General features: G+C 43.1%; 1 protein-coding gene across 1 annotated transcript; it reads left to right on the forward strand.

Moving 5' to 3' along the window:
* Positions 1–468: 468 nt before the first annotated feature.
* Positions 469–12,666, forward strand: nomo (nodal modulator). The gene is made up of 31 exons (XM_034526669.1): positions 469–690; positions 1,301–1,390; positions 1,480–1,525; positions 1,652–1,752; positions 1,886–1,992; positions 2,113–2,185; positions 2,338–2,490; positions 2,700–2,837; positions 3,401–3,490; positions 3,601–3,706; positions 3,829–3,979; positions 4,143–4,320; positions 4,497–4,638; positions 4,753–4,884; positions 5,403–5,539; positions 5,621–5,708; positions 5,884–5,947; positions 6,045–6,140; positions 6,249–6,470; positions 7,527–7,609; positions 7,755–7,914; positions 8,774–8,900; positions 8,995–9,108; positions 9,236–9,363; positions 9,459–9,600; positions 9,703–9,786; positions 10,556–10,666; positions 10,792–10,893; positions 11,068–11,187; positions 11,318–11,410; positions 11,613–12,666. Exons 1-31 carry the CDS (start codon positions 535–537, stop codon positions 11,742–11,744), a joined length of 3,666 nt encoding a protein of 1,221 aa, XP_034382560.1. The 5' UTR covers positions 469–534; the 3' UTR covers positions 11,745–12,666.
* Positions 12,667–15,584: the final 2,918 nt, after the last annotated feature.

Raw genomic sequence — 15,584 nt, forward strand, 5'->3', positions numbered from 1 at the left:
AAGTGGATCACTAAATATCTAAATCCACATTTTAGACTGTTGACATAACTTTTGAATCTCGTCTGATTCTTGAAAAGGGTGTGGGGAAAGTGGGCAACTATGTCCCCAGACAGTAAGTTATTAATATAGATCTTAGCTGTAAGATATTTATCCAGTATTTTTACACAATTTATCATTTCAACTGGAAGATAAAAAAATAAAGGCTACACAAAACTGGTTTGTTTCTCTAGGATGACTTGTGGATGGTGGGTGCTGGTACAATTTGGCAGATTTAGGGAATAAATGCTGTTTTACTTTATTAGGGCGCATTTTGTATATAACTGTGGTGACTGGACAATAAATACTGAAATTGGCCAAACAATCGTCAATCTTTTTTTTTCCTGACAAAACGGCCCTCACGCTGCGGTACCACCTCCAACCCAGCAGAGGTCGCTGCTCCCGGCGCTTTGCTCGGTCCTTGACAGCAGCTCAGCTGGTACGGAACCGGAGGCAGCGTGCTGTTGCTCGGCTCATCGAGAGATCAGTCAGCTAAAAATGTTGAGAATTACTATTCGGGCGGACGTGGGAGCCCTCTGGGTGTTATTCTGCATCACCTATTCCCAGTTCTTGACCGTCTCCTCCGACGACATAGTGGTGGCATGCGGCGGCTTCGTGAAATCCGACGTTGAGATCAATTACTCGCTGATCGAGGTGAGAGCGCAACCCTCGGGCTGGCTAGCTAGCAGCTAGCTGCTTCATCGTAGTGAGCTGAAGGTTAGGCGGAGGCTGGACATTTGGTTCAGTTGCAGTTTGAATGAAACCACCACCGCAGCAGCAGCGGTCTACTTTACCTCGCGGTCGGCTTTCTCTCGCCGGCAAACACACATTGGCACAATGTGTGCGACGTTGGTTTTACGTCAATGTAGCTATGTGCTAGCTCGCTGCTGCGGATGCTTTCTCTGCGCGGCCACGGTCGACTGAAACCCCCGCTATGTTATTTAATATCACCGTTGTTGTACATTATTTGTGTTAAACGCGGTTCACTCCTAAACGTGAACTACGTCTGTTGGAGAGGAGTACGTTAAGTGCTCGCCTAATCCCTGCTCATTCACAGGCTCCATCGGATTAGCCATTTGCTTAATTAGTGACATTAACTAACGCTAAACCCCAGATAGACTGGTCCGTGTGTGAATGACAGCTGATACTAATTACTTGACGTAGTGTTGGCGTGAAAGCAACAGAAGCCGTACCCTGCCTCACCAGTTCCGGTTTAGTAATCAGAATAATGTATTGATCTGTTTTTGTCTTCTTTCACCATCAGATCAAACTGTACACCAAACAAGGTTCCTTGAAATATCAAACGGATTGTGCTCCAATCAATGGCTACTTCATGATCCCTCTCTATGACAAGGTACGAGATCCACTCCGTTGAGAACTTATAACTCTTTTTGTTTTCTCCAACTAATGATTGTAATCTATGGACGTGTCTCTTTCACACAGGGAGACTTTGTTTTGAAGATCGAGCCACCTCTTGGGTGGAGCTTTGGTAAGATTATACAATGGCTTCATCCTCCCAATTTATCACAACAGCTGTTGTCCACCAAATGCTATTATCTTTGTTCTTGCTTCATTTTTGGGTTTATGACTTTTATTTATTGTTTTCTCTCACCAGAGCCGACCAGTGTTGACCTCCATGTGGATGGAGTGAGTGACATCTGTACAAAAGAAGAAGACATCAACTTTGTTTTCACTGGCTTTTCAGTGTCCGGAGCGGTGAGCATTCTGAAGGATTTCATGCCTCATTGATGGAAACATTTAGTCTTGAACACCTTAAAAGTGTATCTGTGCACAAAGGGGGTATATGAATGAATTAATGTCATAAATCTCTCTCTCTCTCTCTCTCCAGGTTCTGAGTAAAGGCCATCTCCTGGGTCCAGCTGGTGTAGAAGTCAAACTCACTCGAGCGGGAACAGAGGAGCGACTTCAGAGTGTCCTCACACAGCCTGGAGGAAAGTAAGTGGCTCTCAACCTTCTTTTTGTTAAGGTGCTACACTTGTTATTCTGTAGTAAACATATGTCTCTAAAATTGTTTGCTGTTTCAATGGCTTTCCTTATTTGATCTTCCTAAAACAGGTATACCTTTTTAAAAGTACTCCCTGGAAATTATGACATCACAGCTGCCCATCCCTCCTGGACTCTGGAGCAGGTTGGTAACGTCACTTCAGCGGCCTTTTTAATTTGATCAGCTCACCAGGTTTATAGCTCATGATCTCCAGATGTAATCTCACTGCTCCTGACGGGGACATCATTCTCATCCTCACGGTAACTTCCATGGTGACCTTCTCCATCTCCCTATAGAGCACCACCTCAGTGCTCGTTTCCAATGCCAATGCCCCGGCCGTCGACCTTCTGGTCGTCGGAGGCTACGATGCCTCGGGGGAGGTCCGCAGTGATGGGGAGCCCATGAAAGAGGTCACCTTCCTGCTGTACTCAGCCAATGTCAAGAAAGAGGTAAACCAACACTTTAATATTTGTTTAGAAACTGTGAGGAGTCAAAACAGATAATTGCGGAGGGCTAGTCTCACCTGTCCTGCATTATTTGGTGGAAGTCGGTATACATTCATTTTAGATGTAGGCTATTCCTGGAATATCATGGAATTTTGTATGAAATATAAACACAAAACTAAGTTAATGCGCCATATTTATTCATGTGTGTTCAGGACATTGGGGGCTGTAACATGTCTCCAGTGGAGGGGGCAGATTCTGGGGACAGCTCCCTGGTCTACCTGTGCAGCGCTTTATCCAGGGAAGATGGGACCTTCGTCTTCCCCTCACTGGCCAGCGGCGAGTACACCGTGGTAAGTTTTTCACAAAGCAGAAGAAGGCGTGTGTGCGTGCGTGCTCGTGTGTGTGTGTTGCAGCTCTTCATCTAACAGCTCACTGTGGCTGTTTCCTCTTGTTCCACTACTCTCAGGAATATTTCAATGACGATTACAGTGCTTTACTGTGACAATAAAAGCCAGTTTCCCCAATTGATTGCTTTTATTTTGAAGGAGCAGCGGTAATTTTAAATGGCAGTTATGCGTTGTAAAGAGAACCATAACAGCTAGGCTGATATCCATAGATAATATTACACTGTCTAGCATGCCATTTGTTTGCGTTGTCCTTATATAAATGAACAACAGATTTCTTTTTTAAATTTTTTTTAAATATATATATATATATATACTTGCATGTTGACAAACTGTATTACATCATGCTGTAATCCAGTACATGGCAAACCCTGCTATTACCACTAAAACTACCATATAGTACGATAATTAATGAATGCAAATACATCGAGTGTGTATTGCTGGAAAATGGAGAAGCATAATTGGATTACATTTAGCTAATTCTGCTTGTGTGAACTCCTTCCCTTCAGGTGCCCTTCTACCGTGGAGAAAGGATCACATTTGATGTAGCTCCTTCTAGGATGAATTTCAACGTGGAACACAACAGTTTGAAACTGGAGGTAAAGAATCTAATATCTCAATACTAGATTTAGTTTTAGTCGTCATCTTGCATTTTATCCACAGTACCGCCTTTTGTCATGTAATGCTTTTTCTTCTGCGTTACACGCAGCCCATCTTCCGCGTCATGGGCTTCTCTGTGACCGGCCGAGTTCTCAACAGTGTGGGTGGGGAAGGTGTCCCCGATGCCACAGTGTCCATCAACAATCAGATCAAAGGTAGCCATACTAGAAGACTCCATGCTTTAGTTTTAAAAGCGACAAAAATATCTAAATATTTAAACACATAATATAATAAACACATTTTAACACTCTAGCTTACTTTGCTGTTCTGTCCTCAGTCGTCAGCAAGGAGGACGGTTCTTTCCGGTTGGAGAACATGACAGCTGGTACATACACTATTCGGGCCAGCAAGGAGCTCATGCTCTTTGAGCCAATCACAGTGAAGATCGCCCCCAACACACCCCAACTTCCTGACATCATCACAGCTGGGTACGTCTGGCCTAAATACATTTTCACAAAGAAATCAAATTCTTACATCATACATGTTTTAAAATGAATTCTAAAACATCAGCCTCCCTGCTCTCAGCTTGGTTTTTCATGTAACCACTTTGCTAATTAGCTTGATCTAAACTCTTTTGTTGGTCCCACACAGGTTCAGTGTGTGTGGCCAGATCTCCATCAGCCGCTTGCCTGAGGGCATGAAGCAGCAGGGCCGCTACAAGGTCACTCTGACGCACCAAGGCCAGGACAAGGCCTCCAGCAGGACCATCGACTCCGATCCTCAGGGGGCCTTCTGCTTTCAGGCCAAACCTGGAGACTACAGTGTCCATGTAAGACTGGCAGCATCACGACAGGCGTGAGGGGAAGCATCATGTTTTTAGGTTGTCAGTCCGAAACTGACATTTGATTGGCCCACAGTTTCAATTTTATTTCAGTGCTTGTATAGTAGTGATTAAAATACTTGGCTTTTAACAAGGTAGCTTTGGTTATATTTCACTGTGTTCAGGTATCGCTCCCCGAGCCGGAGGTGAAGGCGGGCCTTGCTCTGCAGCCTCAGGCCCTGGAGGTCTCCCTTGTGGACCGGCCCCTCACAGACCTGCTTTTCACCCAATTCATGGCTTCAGTCTCTGGAAAAGTCTACTGTTTAGGTGAGGACCTGTTCATTTGTTTCTGGAAGACCATTTGGTTTTTTGTCTGAAATATGGCTTCAACTCCTTAAATATATAACATTATTGTGTGGTTGTCCTCTCGTTGACCTCCAGCCTCCTGTGATGACCTGTCGGTAACCCTGCAACCAGTGAGTCGGCAGGGAGAGAGGAAGACAATGGCTCTGTCTGGCAGCAGTGACATCCTCAGCTTCTCCTTTGACGATGTTCTACCAGGGAAATACAAAGGTCAGGACTCACTGCCGATGACACTTAGTAATAATCATTGTTAGAAACTGGTGGTTGTGAGTAGTTTCAATCAGCATGCAAGTTTTGACAGAGGAAATCAAAATGACCATTGTTTATAAACTGATTCCTCCATTCTATCAATAATATTTCTATTCAGAAATCCAATTACTCTCGGGATTGTGGGGAAATCAATTAGTAATTAGCTCAGTTATTCAACCAATGTTTCTGTATCTTCTGGTGCCGCATCCATACACAGCATCTTTTCCGATATGTTTACTCCGCTTGTATTATTGCCAGGCCCAAGTAGTGAAGGAAGTTTTCTTTGATGATGAGATGACGACAAGATCTTGTTATAATGATATTCATAATATAAGCCTGGACCTGTAGTGATCACTGCTTCAGAGGGTTTTCCTCCTTGGCTGGTGTGACAGACGTAATTGTTCCAACAAACATTCACATCTGTTATGTGACTTTTAGTCTGTTTATTGGTCGTTTCCTCTTGTGCTTACTCCCGCCAGTGAGCATTCCTCATGAGGAGTGGTGCTGGAAGCATAAGTCTACGGAAGTGGAGGTTCTGGACTCTGATGCTTTGGGGGTGGAGTTCAGACAGATTGGCTACATCCTGCGCTGCTCCCTCTCCCATGCCATTACCTTGGTGAGTAAGCAGTACCTGGTGGGTCTTGTGTGTGTTACAATTGTTCTTCTGATCATAACTGAATGTGTTGCGACTGCACAGGAGTTCTTCCAAGATGGCAGCAAACCTGAGAACGTTGGCGTGTACAACCTCTCTAAGGGAGTCAACCGCTTCTGCCTCTCGAAACCTGGTGAGGGTCATTGTCCTGACCTCATGAGTTAAACATAGCAAGGATTAGCATATCAAGAACATAACAATATCAGCGTTCCTGTGTGCATAGTACAGTGTTTTGAGCCAAAAGGTCTGTCAGGCTCGCCAATAAAACTGGAGCAAAGTAATTAATCAACTAAAAACTGCTTGTCTAGGTGTTTACAAAGTCACCCCTCGCTCCTGCCACCAGTTTGAGCAGGACTTCTACACCTACGATACGTAAGTATTGAGATGCTGTTTCCATTTGTTTCTGGGTTAAAGTGCTCTCCCGCTCTGCAGTCCCACCAAGTGTCTATTGTTAACCTGTGTCCAACAGCTCGGCCCCCAGTATCCTGACCCTCACCGCAGTGCGGCATCACATGACTGGGCTTATCACCACTGACAAGATCCTAGATGTCACAGTTACTATCAAGTAATGACTCAACATGGTTACGCTGGAGTGTGCTAGTATCAGCTGCTGGTCATCCTCCTGCAAATGTCCAGTTCTCATGTTTGTTCTTTCCTCCCTCCCCTCCGTCAGATCATCTATTGAGAGTGAGCCGGCGCTGGTTCTGGGTCCCCTGCGGAGCCTGGAGGAGCAGCGGCAGGAGCAGCAGCTGCAAGAGATTCAACTGCGCCGCCAGGAACGAGAGCGCCGCGCTGCTGAAGAGGACGGCGGTGCCAGAGACGATAGCCCTCCTATCCAAGAGAAGGCTGATGAACTGACCGGCCCCTTCCACTATGAGTTCTCGTACTGGGCCAGGTCAGTTATACTGCTTTTTCATTTTATACTCCTTGATCTATGCTAGATAGAAAAAGTGAGGATGGCAATTTTGTGTGAAGAAGACTGGCCTCTTGCTCATACTGAGGCTCAATGTCTTACAGCATTGCTAAGTGGAATGAGCTGTTAGCGTTCTCTTTCAAAGTCTTCTTTTAATGATATCCACAATGTTCCTAAACACACTAATATGCCAGATAATGTGACAATCCTATGCGTTTGTTTCTGGGTTCCATCCGGTTTATGTCGTACCAAATACAACGTTACCAAACCTGTCAGCAAGTAATGTGTACCAACTAACTACAAAGTGGCCATGGTTTAAAGATGTAGCTGCCTCAACCAATAAGATTGAAGCAGCTCGGCCAGCTTCTAAAAGCTATTGCAAGTAATGGAGTATATCCTGAAATGGGCATGAGACTGGGTCTGACCCCTTGTCCCTTCACCATGAAATAAAATGCAGCCCAACAGTTTCTATACACAATTCTTGTGGAAGGAACTCTTGCACTCTACCAGGTCTCACAAATTGAGGGTTCAAGGTGAGTTACGAGTTATACTCGAGTTGAAAAGGCTCCCTGGGATGCCAATTGTGGATGAGCCCATTTCCACAGCCTCTTGAGCCCTTAGGGACTTCTTGATGGTTCATATGAAACACAGCTGACGTATTGCCTGTCAGCATCTTTTCCATTCAAACAGCCGGTGAGGCAAAGAAATCTGAGCGAGAACTGTGATTAGGCCACAGGATGCCAATCAGAACCTCCAGCAGATAATCAAGACCAACTGTAGCGTAAGCTCTAATAAAGCTGCCTGCAAGGGCCAGGATATCCAGACGCAAGCTGTGTGCTAACCACCAGAGATGAGATCTCGACCTGAGTGGAGTCATATCCACTTACTGTTTACCCGTCGTAGTCAGGAAGGAATGAAACGGAACTCCTTACATTTTGCATCCTTATTAGTAATAATACTATCAGGTCTAGGAGTTTTGCTTAGTCTTCAACCCATGTGATGATGCAATGAGGTAATACAGACTGTATGACTGTACAGGGCTGGAGAAAAGATCACAGTGACACCGTCATCCAAGGAACTGCTCTTCTACCCTCCTGAGGTAGAAGCCACTATCACTGGAGGCAAGTGTACACACACACACTGTAGTCTTAACAAACCTACTGTGTCTACGAGTGCTAATATCCACGGTATGGGTTGCATGGACAAGGAACAGATAAGTAATGTCTATCCTCTGTGAGCTACAAAGTAATTACTCTCTCTCCACAGAGTCGTGTCCAGGTCGGCTGGTGGACATCGCAGGGCGCGCAGGTCTCTTCCTGGAGGGCAAGGTGTCACCAGAGCTCCAGGGTGTGGAGATCTCCATCACTGAAAGAGGAGCTGCTGCTCCACTCATTACTGTGGCCACTAATGAGATGGGAGCATACAGGTATGAGAACCCAGCTCTTTACACAAGAGATAAAAACCAGAGGGAGGATGTTCGTGAGCTTACAACACAGGGAGCTGGAAACGGCCTTCCCATAATTCTTGAGCTCAAATGTTTTGTCATGCTGAAAGGAAAACGAGTCCAGATATTAGGGTTCTGCTTGAAGTTTTTGTGCTTGCAAGACATTCATATTCCAGGGTGCCTAAAGGTGTGTGTGTGTGTGTGTGTGTGTGTGTGTGTGTGTGTGTGTGTGTGTGTGTGTGTGTGTGTGTGTGTGTGTGTGTGTGTGTGTGTGTGTGTGTGTGTGTGTGTGTGTGTGTGTGTGTGTGTGTGTGTGTGTGTGTGTGTGTGTGTGTGTGTGTGTGTGTGTGTGTGTGTGTGTGTGTGTGTGTGTGTGTGTGTGTGTGTGTGTGTGTGACCTGCAGTGACCTGCAGTGACCTGCAGTGACATAGTTTACTGTTCAAGCCCAGAGAAGTAAAAAGTCCCTGTTAGTGCAAACAGATCAAAGACCAGTTTGGTGAATTTTGTTTTACAGCACATTAACAAGGCAATTAAGCCTGTCTCGTATTGGTGTAAGAGAGAAACTTAAATTTCAACTGTTTTAATGTTCGGTTTACGCGTACGAATATTTAGTTCATTGCGATTATTACTATTACTACGCTATGCGTCTTGGTACATGTAGGCACGGCAGCAGGAGAAACTGTCTTTCTCCGTCATAATAGCATGTGTGCTATTATGACACAGTATTATTATTATATATATATATTATGGGAACTTAGTTGTGGGAGAATATTGTAATCACAGTATGCATCCTGCATGGCAGGCAGTCCTAACCCTGTTTGGCTCCTCCCTTCCCCCCAGTGTGGGTCCGCTCCACAGCGACCGACAGTACAACATCAGTGCCAGTAAAGAAGGTTTTGTCCTCAGTCCTGTGGAGGGAACCCAGGGACATTTCAAGGCGTTCGCTCTGGCTGGCGTCACCTTCAAGGTAAAATGTGACCAATAAACCATACATGTTTCATCTCAGTATTCACCAGCCTCTTATAACCTGTACTCTCCTTCTCTTTCCTTCAATGTTTTAGATTAGATCGGAGGAGGGTGTTCCCCTATCGGGCGTCCTCCTGTCTCTGAGTGGAGGACAGTTTCGCTCCAATCTGTTGACTCAGAACACCGGCCTGCTCACTTTTAATAACCTGGTATGAATGAAACAATTGATTAATTTGCTTTCACCATTATGATTTTATTTTCTGTGGTGTAGGGATATTCTAGCTTAAGTATGTTTCTGCTTCCCATTTGATAAAAACACTGCTTTTCTCCCCTCAGAGTCCTGGTCAGTATTACTTTAAACCCATGATGAAGGAGTTTCGCTTTGAGCCGGTGTCTCAGATGATCACAGTGGAGGAAGGTCAAAACCTCAGTATCGACATAACTGGCATTAAGACTGCTTACAGGTAAGCACATGCACTTTGATGCCGATTGTTTAAGGGATCTATCGGCAAAAAAAGGTCCACAGCCGGTGATCAGGGTCTTACACTGTGTTCCTCAGCTGCTACGGAGCAGTGCAGTCTCTGAGTGGGGACCCGGAAAGGGACGTGGCCGTGGAGGCGTTGGGGCAGGCAGAGTGTAGCCTGTACAGCGAGGACACCGTCACCGATGAGGAGGGTCGCTTCAGACTGAGGGGTCTGTTGGTGAGTATACTAGCGCAAGGTTAAAGGACGAAGTGGAAGCAGCACTTGAGCTGGCATTAACAGACTTTTACAGTACCTAATGAAAATATTGTTTCTTTGCAGCCGAGTTGCAAATATCTAATTCAGCTGCGAGCAGAAGGCAACGACCACATAGAGAGGGCCTTACCACAACACAGAGCTATTGAGGTAAGAAGCAAAGTCATTAAAGGCTTCACTTGTTTCACACGGTAGGTTTGTAATATGACTGTTTGTAATACTCACAAACAGGATTTTACAACTCGCAACAAGTGATCACTGCAGCAAGTATTTTAAGTTTAGTCATATTTGTATGTATATGTGATTGCTATTGCTATGGAATATTAGACATTCACTTTTATTTTCAGTGTGCACTTTAAGGGCTTCTCACTGCTGAAAAGTTGAGCGTCAAAGTTCATCCATTTGCTGATGAATTTCATGAGATATGATCAAAAGCTCCCGAACAGCTACTAAATGGACATTGTTGAGAGATTTTTGACCCCTGACTTAAATAACGCTCTTAATCCTCCAGTCTAACTAGTAACACAACATTGTCAATGTCATAGTGCTTTTCCTTTCATACCTGGCACTGAAAGCTGGATGGGAGGGTATGAAAACATCTGTAATTGAATTGTTAACATAACAGTGGGAACGCTGTGATTATAACTTATCTGCAGTCTCATCACATGGGTCCTTTCTCTCTGCAGAACAAAAGCAGCGGTAATCCCATTGCACTTTTAAACCTCTTGGTTCATAATTCTAGCTTGTTTGAAAAGTGCAGGCTTCCTAATCTCTCGGGCAAGGCTGGAAATGCCTTTTAAATCCACTTAATTCTCTGTTATTATCACACCGAGTGACTTGTAGGCAGCGTTATCCACAGTTCACATTTGGAGTGAGCCCAGGGTTGTATTTGTACATTAAGCTCCGTGTTCCCGTTCAGGTCGGCAGTACTGACATTGAAGGGGTCAACATCATCGTCTTCAGGCTAATCAACCAGTTTGACCTCAGTGGAAACGTCCACACATCCTCTGAACATCTCGCAACACTATCGGTAGGACTACTTAGCTTAAATATCCCTACTGTCTACTTTGGTCCTTTTTTTATTGAACATTCCTGCAATTCTAACAGCAGGAAGGGACAGAACTAACAATGTAGACGTTTTATTACTTTGTCCAGGTGAAGCTTTACAAAAGTGACAATCTGGACAATCCAATCAACAGCGTCTCTCTGGGACAGTCCCTTTTCTTCAACTTCCCTCCCCTGGACAGAGATGGAGAGGTATCTGCTTGAATTGCTGTTCTTTATTGGAAAACACTGTTGTGAGGCCCAAACGACTCACACGTTTTCCTCATGGCTCCTAAAACCAAAAATCTGATTGTCTAGTCTACATTAATCTATGGTTATAATTCTCCTTAATGTTGAGACAACTGTATATTTCTCTGTCTTCTCTAGAGCTATGTGCTGATGCTGTACTCCACACTGTCCCGCTCCCAGTATGACTTCACTCTGCCTCAGGTCACCTTCACCTCCAACGGCTACCACAAGCACATCACACTCACCTTCAACCCCTCTGTAAGATGCTTCTTTCTAGTCAAAGTTTAAACCCACCAAATGTTCAGGTTTCCTGACGTATAGTGAGCTAAATTGTGCAGATATGTTTCCTCTATCGTTGTCTCATCTCAGGTTGTGTGCTTTCCCACAGCGTAAAGTGCCTGACCAGGATGTTGCCCAGGGCTCCTACATAGCTCTGCCCCTCACTCTGCTGCTGCTGCTGGCAGCATACAACCACGAAAAGGTACATACTCACCTGCTGCACACAATATGTTCAAAGACCTTTTCTTGAGTTGCAATAAACCTCACTGGAAAATTAGCTGCATCATACCCAAGCCTAAAATGTGTTATATCACAGAGAACGTCATTTTTCTTGTTTTATAATAATTAATGTGCCATTTCTCAGAATTCCTTTCAGAGAGTTTCTTGATGTTTCTTTTTTGCAGGTAATCCCCCTCCTGTTACAGTTGGTGAACCGTATCCAGGGAGTGAGGAGCATGGCCCAGGCCAGCGGGGACAACGCTGCTCTGGATGAAGCCAAACGTCAGGCTAAGAGACCGAAGGCCAGACGTACATGAGGACACAACCACAGCTCACCTCAGACCACATCCTAGGACACTAAATAGTACACTTGCAGCCATGGTGACAGCCTCACAGAGCACTGCATGGTTAGCTCTGGAGTAGATGCTGGTTCACCAAATACACCTCTTAATGTTTGGAGTGGCTTATTGTGGGTGCTCGTGAACTGTTTAGTGCACTGAGATGTGATTTGAGAGTGAAGCCCAACACGAACCACTCGACCTGCATTACCACCACCACCTCATCAGCCAATCAGATTCACTGGACTGAGCTGACATTTTACAGGTTGCTTTCTTCTGTTTTTTTTTAGAACTCCAGAACTCATTGTTTCAGAAAATTGTTAATATTTGTGATAGAATATGAGCCATTTTTATACCTTTGTAATTTATCTAGGTCAACAAAAAATATTTTGCTTGTGTTTTAAAAGCACTTGAATGCTTTTGATATCAGTTCTAACTGTGAGGCAACGATGATGATCATGTGTCTCACCAGCATTTGGGCCAATTCAAAAAATACTCCTCATAATTTTTGAAAGATCTAATCATAATTTCCAGTATTGGATATATAAAATATATTAAGTTTAATTTAATTGATTACTGTGAAATCAAATGAGAATCAATAAGATTTTGAACTTGTGAAATGATCAGAAATATTTGTTTTGTATTACTGGTTGCATGCGTAATTTGTAAATGTAAGTTTGTAAATTTGTAATGAATATTATATTTCTTTTTAAACTTTATTTCACAAGCTCCAAATCTTTTTGACTTGTATTTGACCCAGTAGATCTGACAGTAAAATGAGTTGACTTATAAATGCCATCACAAACGTGGGCTTGAGTAACTACTGTGATTGAACGACAGCCAACGCTGTTGACAAGCTAATAAATGCTTTATGTCATAGCCGATCATGTGACACCCACGAGTTACTGCAATGTACTCTTCTTCTTATGGTATTTCATAAGCTGTTTAGTGCGATGCAAGATTGACTGTCAGTTTCAGCTTGGGAAAGTGGGCGTTCATAGGAGGCGGGACATTTGGGTTCGAATACTGTTTGACAAGAAATGTAGTTTTTTGCTGTGGGGGGGGTGGGAACATTAGGAGATAACAGATAGTTGATTAATTTATTAACATGTCTAAATCAGACATCAATGATAGCCTAGTTTGTATGCTGGGGAATATCCTTCAGAAGTGTTTATTTTTTAAAGATAAGTTTGTGAGCATTAGATTTAAGAAGACTGACATCCACAGAAGGAAAAATGAATTAGAATATCTACAAAGGGTCTGTCATGACCTTGAGTTAAACTGGGAAAGATAAGGCCGAATAGTCATTTCATAAGCTCCTTGTCTTACCACTGAGCTGTGTAATGCACTGAAAACTATGGACCCCAATTATTATTCTGTATTTAATTCATCTTCTCTCAGTTGTGGCTGACTTGATGAAAACGCCCGCTGACTATTTTGTTGAAAGATATTCCAATACATCTACATTTAGTGGGAGTTGATTAGTTTGTTCGGGAGGGAGGATGAAGAGGTGGGGTGTAATTGTCATTTGGTCAGAATTCTATAAACAAAATAAGTGTTGAGATAATGAATAAAGTTTGACTGGAAGGAAATTAACTTGACTGTTTTATGGTTTCACCTCAAGGGAGCAGTGTTAGTTAAGGTGAGAATATTTTCATAAAGATGTTAAATCTTTCTGTCCCAATGCCTCTGTTTTCTGTCCTTTTGATAGTTTAAAATGTATCAGACTGCAGACGGCTATGATTTTAATGAACTGAAGTCGGGCCAGTGTCTTGAGGTCGGTACATTTCTCAGGAGGGACTGTATATTCTCTTTTAGCCCAATGGCTTGAAAATTAGTCTGGGGTTTCAGTGTTCACCTAAAAACTGATATTACACAATTTCCTGACTTGTTTTAATTGTCTGGCGTTAGGTTGCTAAAATGGCTGATAATGGTAATATTCGCTGCGCCAATGTGTTTGTACCAGCCGTAAATGTAGCTGGTGTCCCCAGCATGAAGGTCACGAGGTGGGTTGGGTTGACGTTTATTTATTTAATAGTATTGCTCTATAAAATACGGCAGTTGACTACTGTAGTAGAAAATATTCAGATAAGTTGCTTTGGCATCATCAGTTAAATTAGAAGGCCTGTTTTACACAAAGACATGTTTACTACAGAAGAAAGGTGAACAAAATTAATTAAAAACTCACCAGTTACTTCTGTTAAACTAAAAACCTTTAAGGTCTTATAAGAGGACACTGAATAAAGGTGTCCAATAAATAAATGGAAAGGAGGTGATTGAGAGTAAACCTGAAGCGTCCACCGAAACATGATGCAAGACCAAAAGAAGAAGGAAAAAACAAAATGTCCATTGTAATATTCATAGAGGACCTGGTTTCGCGGATACTTATGAAAGCTAAAGTGAACTGGCTAATTGCAAACTGAGGCCATCAGAAAGCTTCTCTTTGAAAGAACATGAGCCAAGTCAAGGGTGTAGATTGTGATGCAACCCCAAAAATGTTCAAAAATCTTGACATGGTAATTTCCCAGGGCCTGTGTAAGAAATATGATCTGCAGGAAATTAAGGAAACCAGCACTGGAAAACTGTAACTGTCAAAGATCACCTGATGAAACCACCACAAAATGGGAGCGCCACCTGCAGGTTCTTCTCATGTGGGCAAAGCCATCTCCAATATCTACAGAAGCAGGGCTGGTGTTATGCAAGTGAACTGTGGTGTATTGTCTGTGTACAAGTTTTCTTTGGGGGCTCTGGTGTCTCCCACATTTAGTAAATATCAAGACTGATTCATCAAAATTATTTTAATAAAGAGCTCCAGACCTGCCCCTCATGCAGGTTACCGTCTCTTCAGTTTCAAAGGAATCAAGTGATAGTTGTATGTACAACCATAGGCACATCTATAGTTAATTTGCCATACTTTTAATACTAAATTGAGGAATCTGTTTCTAGCGATCAGCCAGCAGATGTTGGTATCTGAAGCGTTTAATTTGCATTTGTAGTGGTGACCAATCACGCTTGAGCAGGCTTTGGTGGAATGCAGGTAAACAGTCCATGTGGAGTACAAAAGAGGCGCAATGCATTGGCCAAAATGCAATCTCAGAATCCACCGAAATCGTGTAACAATGATTCAGTTTGCTATCGGTTTGAAAAGAGCTTTTCAACTGGCTGCTTGTGAAACAGTCCGGTCGAACACATGGTCTCTTTGCTCCAGCTCTGGTTCCGTATCTCAACTTGCTAATCGACTGTTAACAATGAGCAGTGCATGGAAACGCCTGGGCCCAGATATCCACTGGTTACATTGGATGGTTACATCGCTTAGAGGCTTATCCGTTGTCAGACAGATAGCGGATGGGTTCCGACATTGCCCACAGCAAAACTTTATGAATACATGGCAACTGAAAGCTGGAGCCTAATTATCGACTAAATAGAAGTACGAAAAAAAATGATGAGTCATTAATACTGTTTTATTCATGTTGCATAATAAATATTTGTTGACATTACTGAAGCCCACATTAGACTTTGTAATATTTTTTATAGGCAGGATTTTGAAACCATATTGCATTGACGTGTCAAAAGTGAAGAAATGTATATTTTGTACGACCTATTTTCTCGTTGCATTATATGAGGTTTGATCAATTATATATTTTTGCTTTAAGTTGGATGCAATTCTGTACTATGATCTGTTATCATCATATGCATGTCATTTACTTTGTACGTGGGAGAGTATTGTAATTCAATTCAATTCAGTTTATTTTGTATAGCCCAATATCACAAATTACAAATTTGCCTCAGAGGGCTTTACAATCTGTACACATACGACAT

This window comes from Cyclopterus lumpus, chromosome 1 (assembly GCF_009769545.1).
Source record: "Cyclopterus lumpus isolate fCycLum1 chromosome 1, fCycLum1.pri, whole genome shotgun sequence".
Taxonomy (NCBI): Eukaryota; Metazoa; Chordata; class Actinopteri; order Perciformes; family Cyclopteridae; genus Cyclopterus; species Cyclopterus lumpus.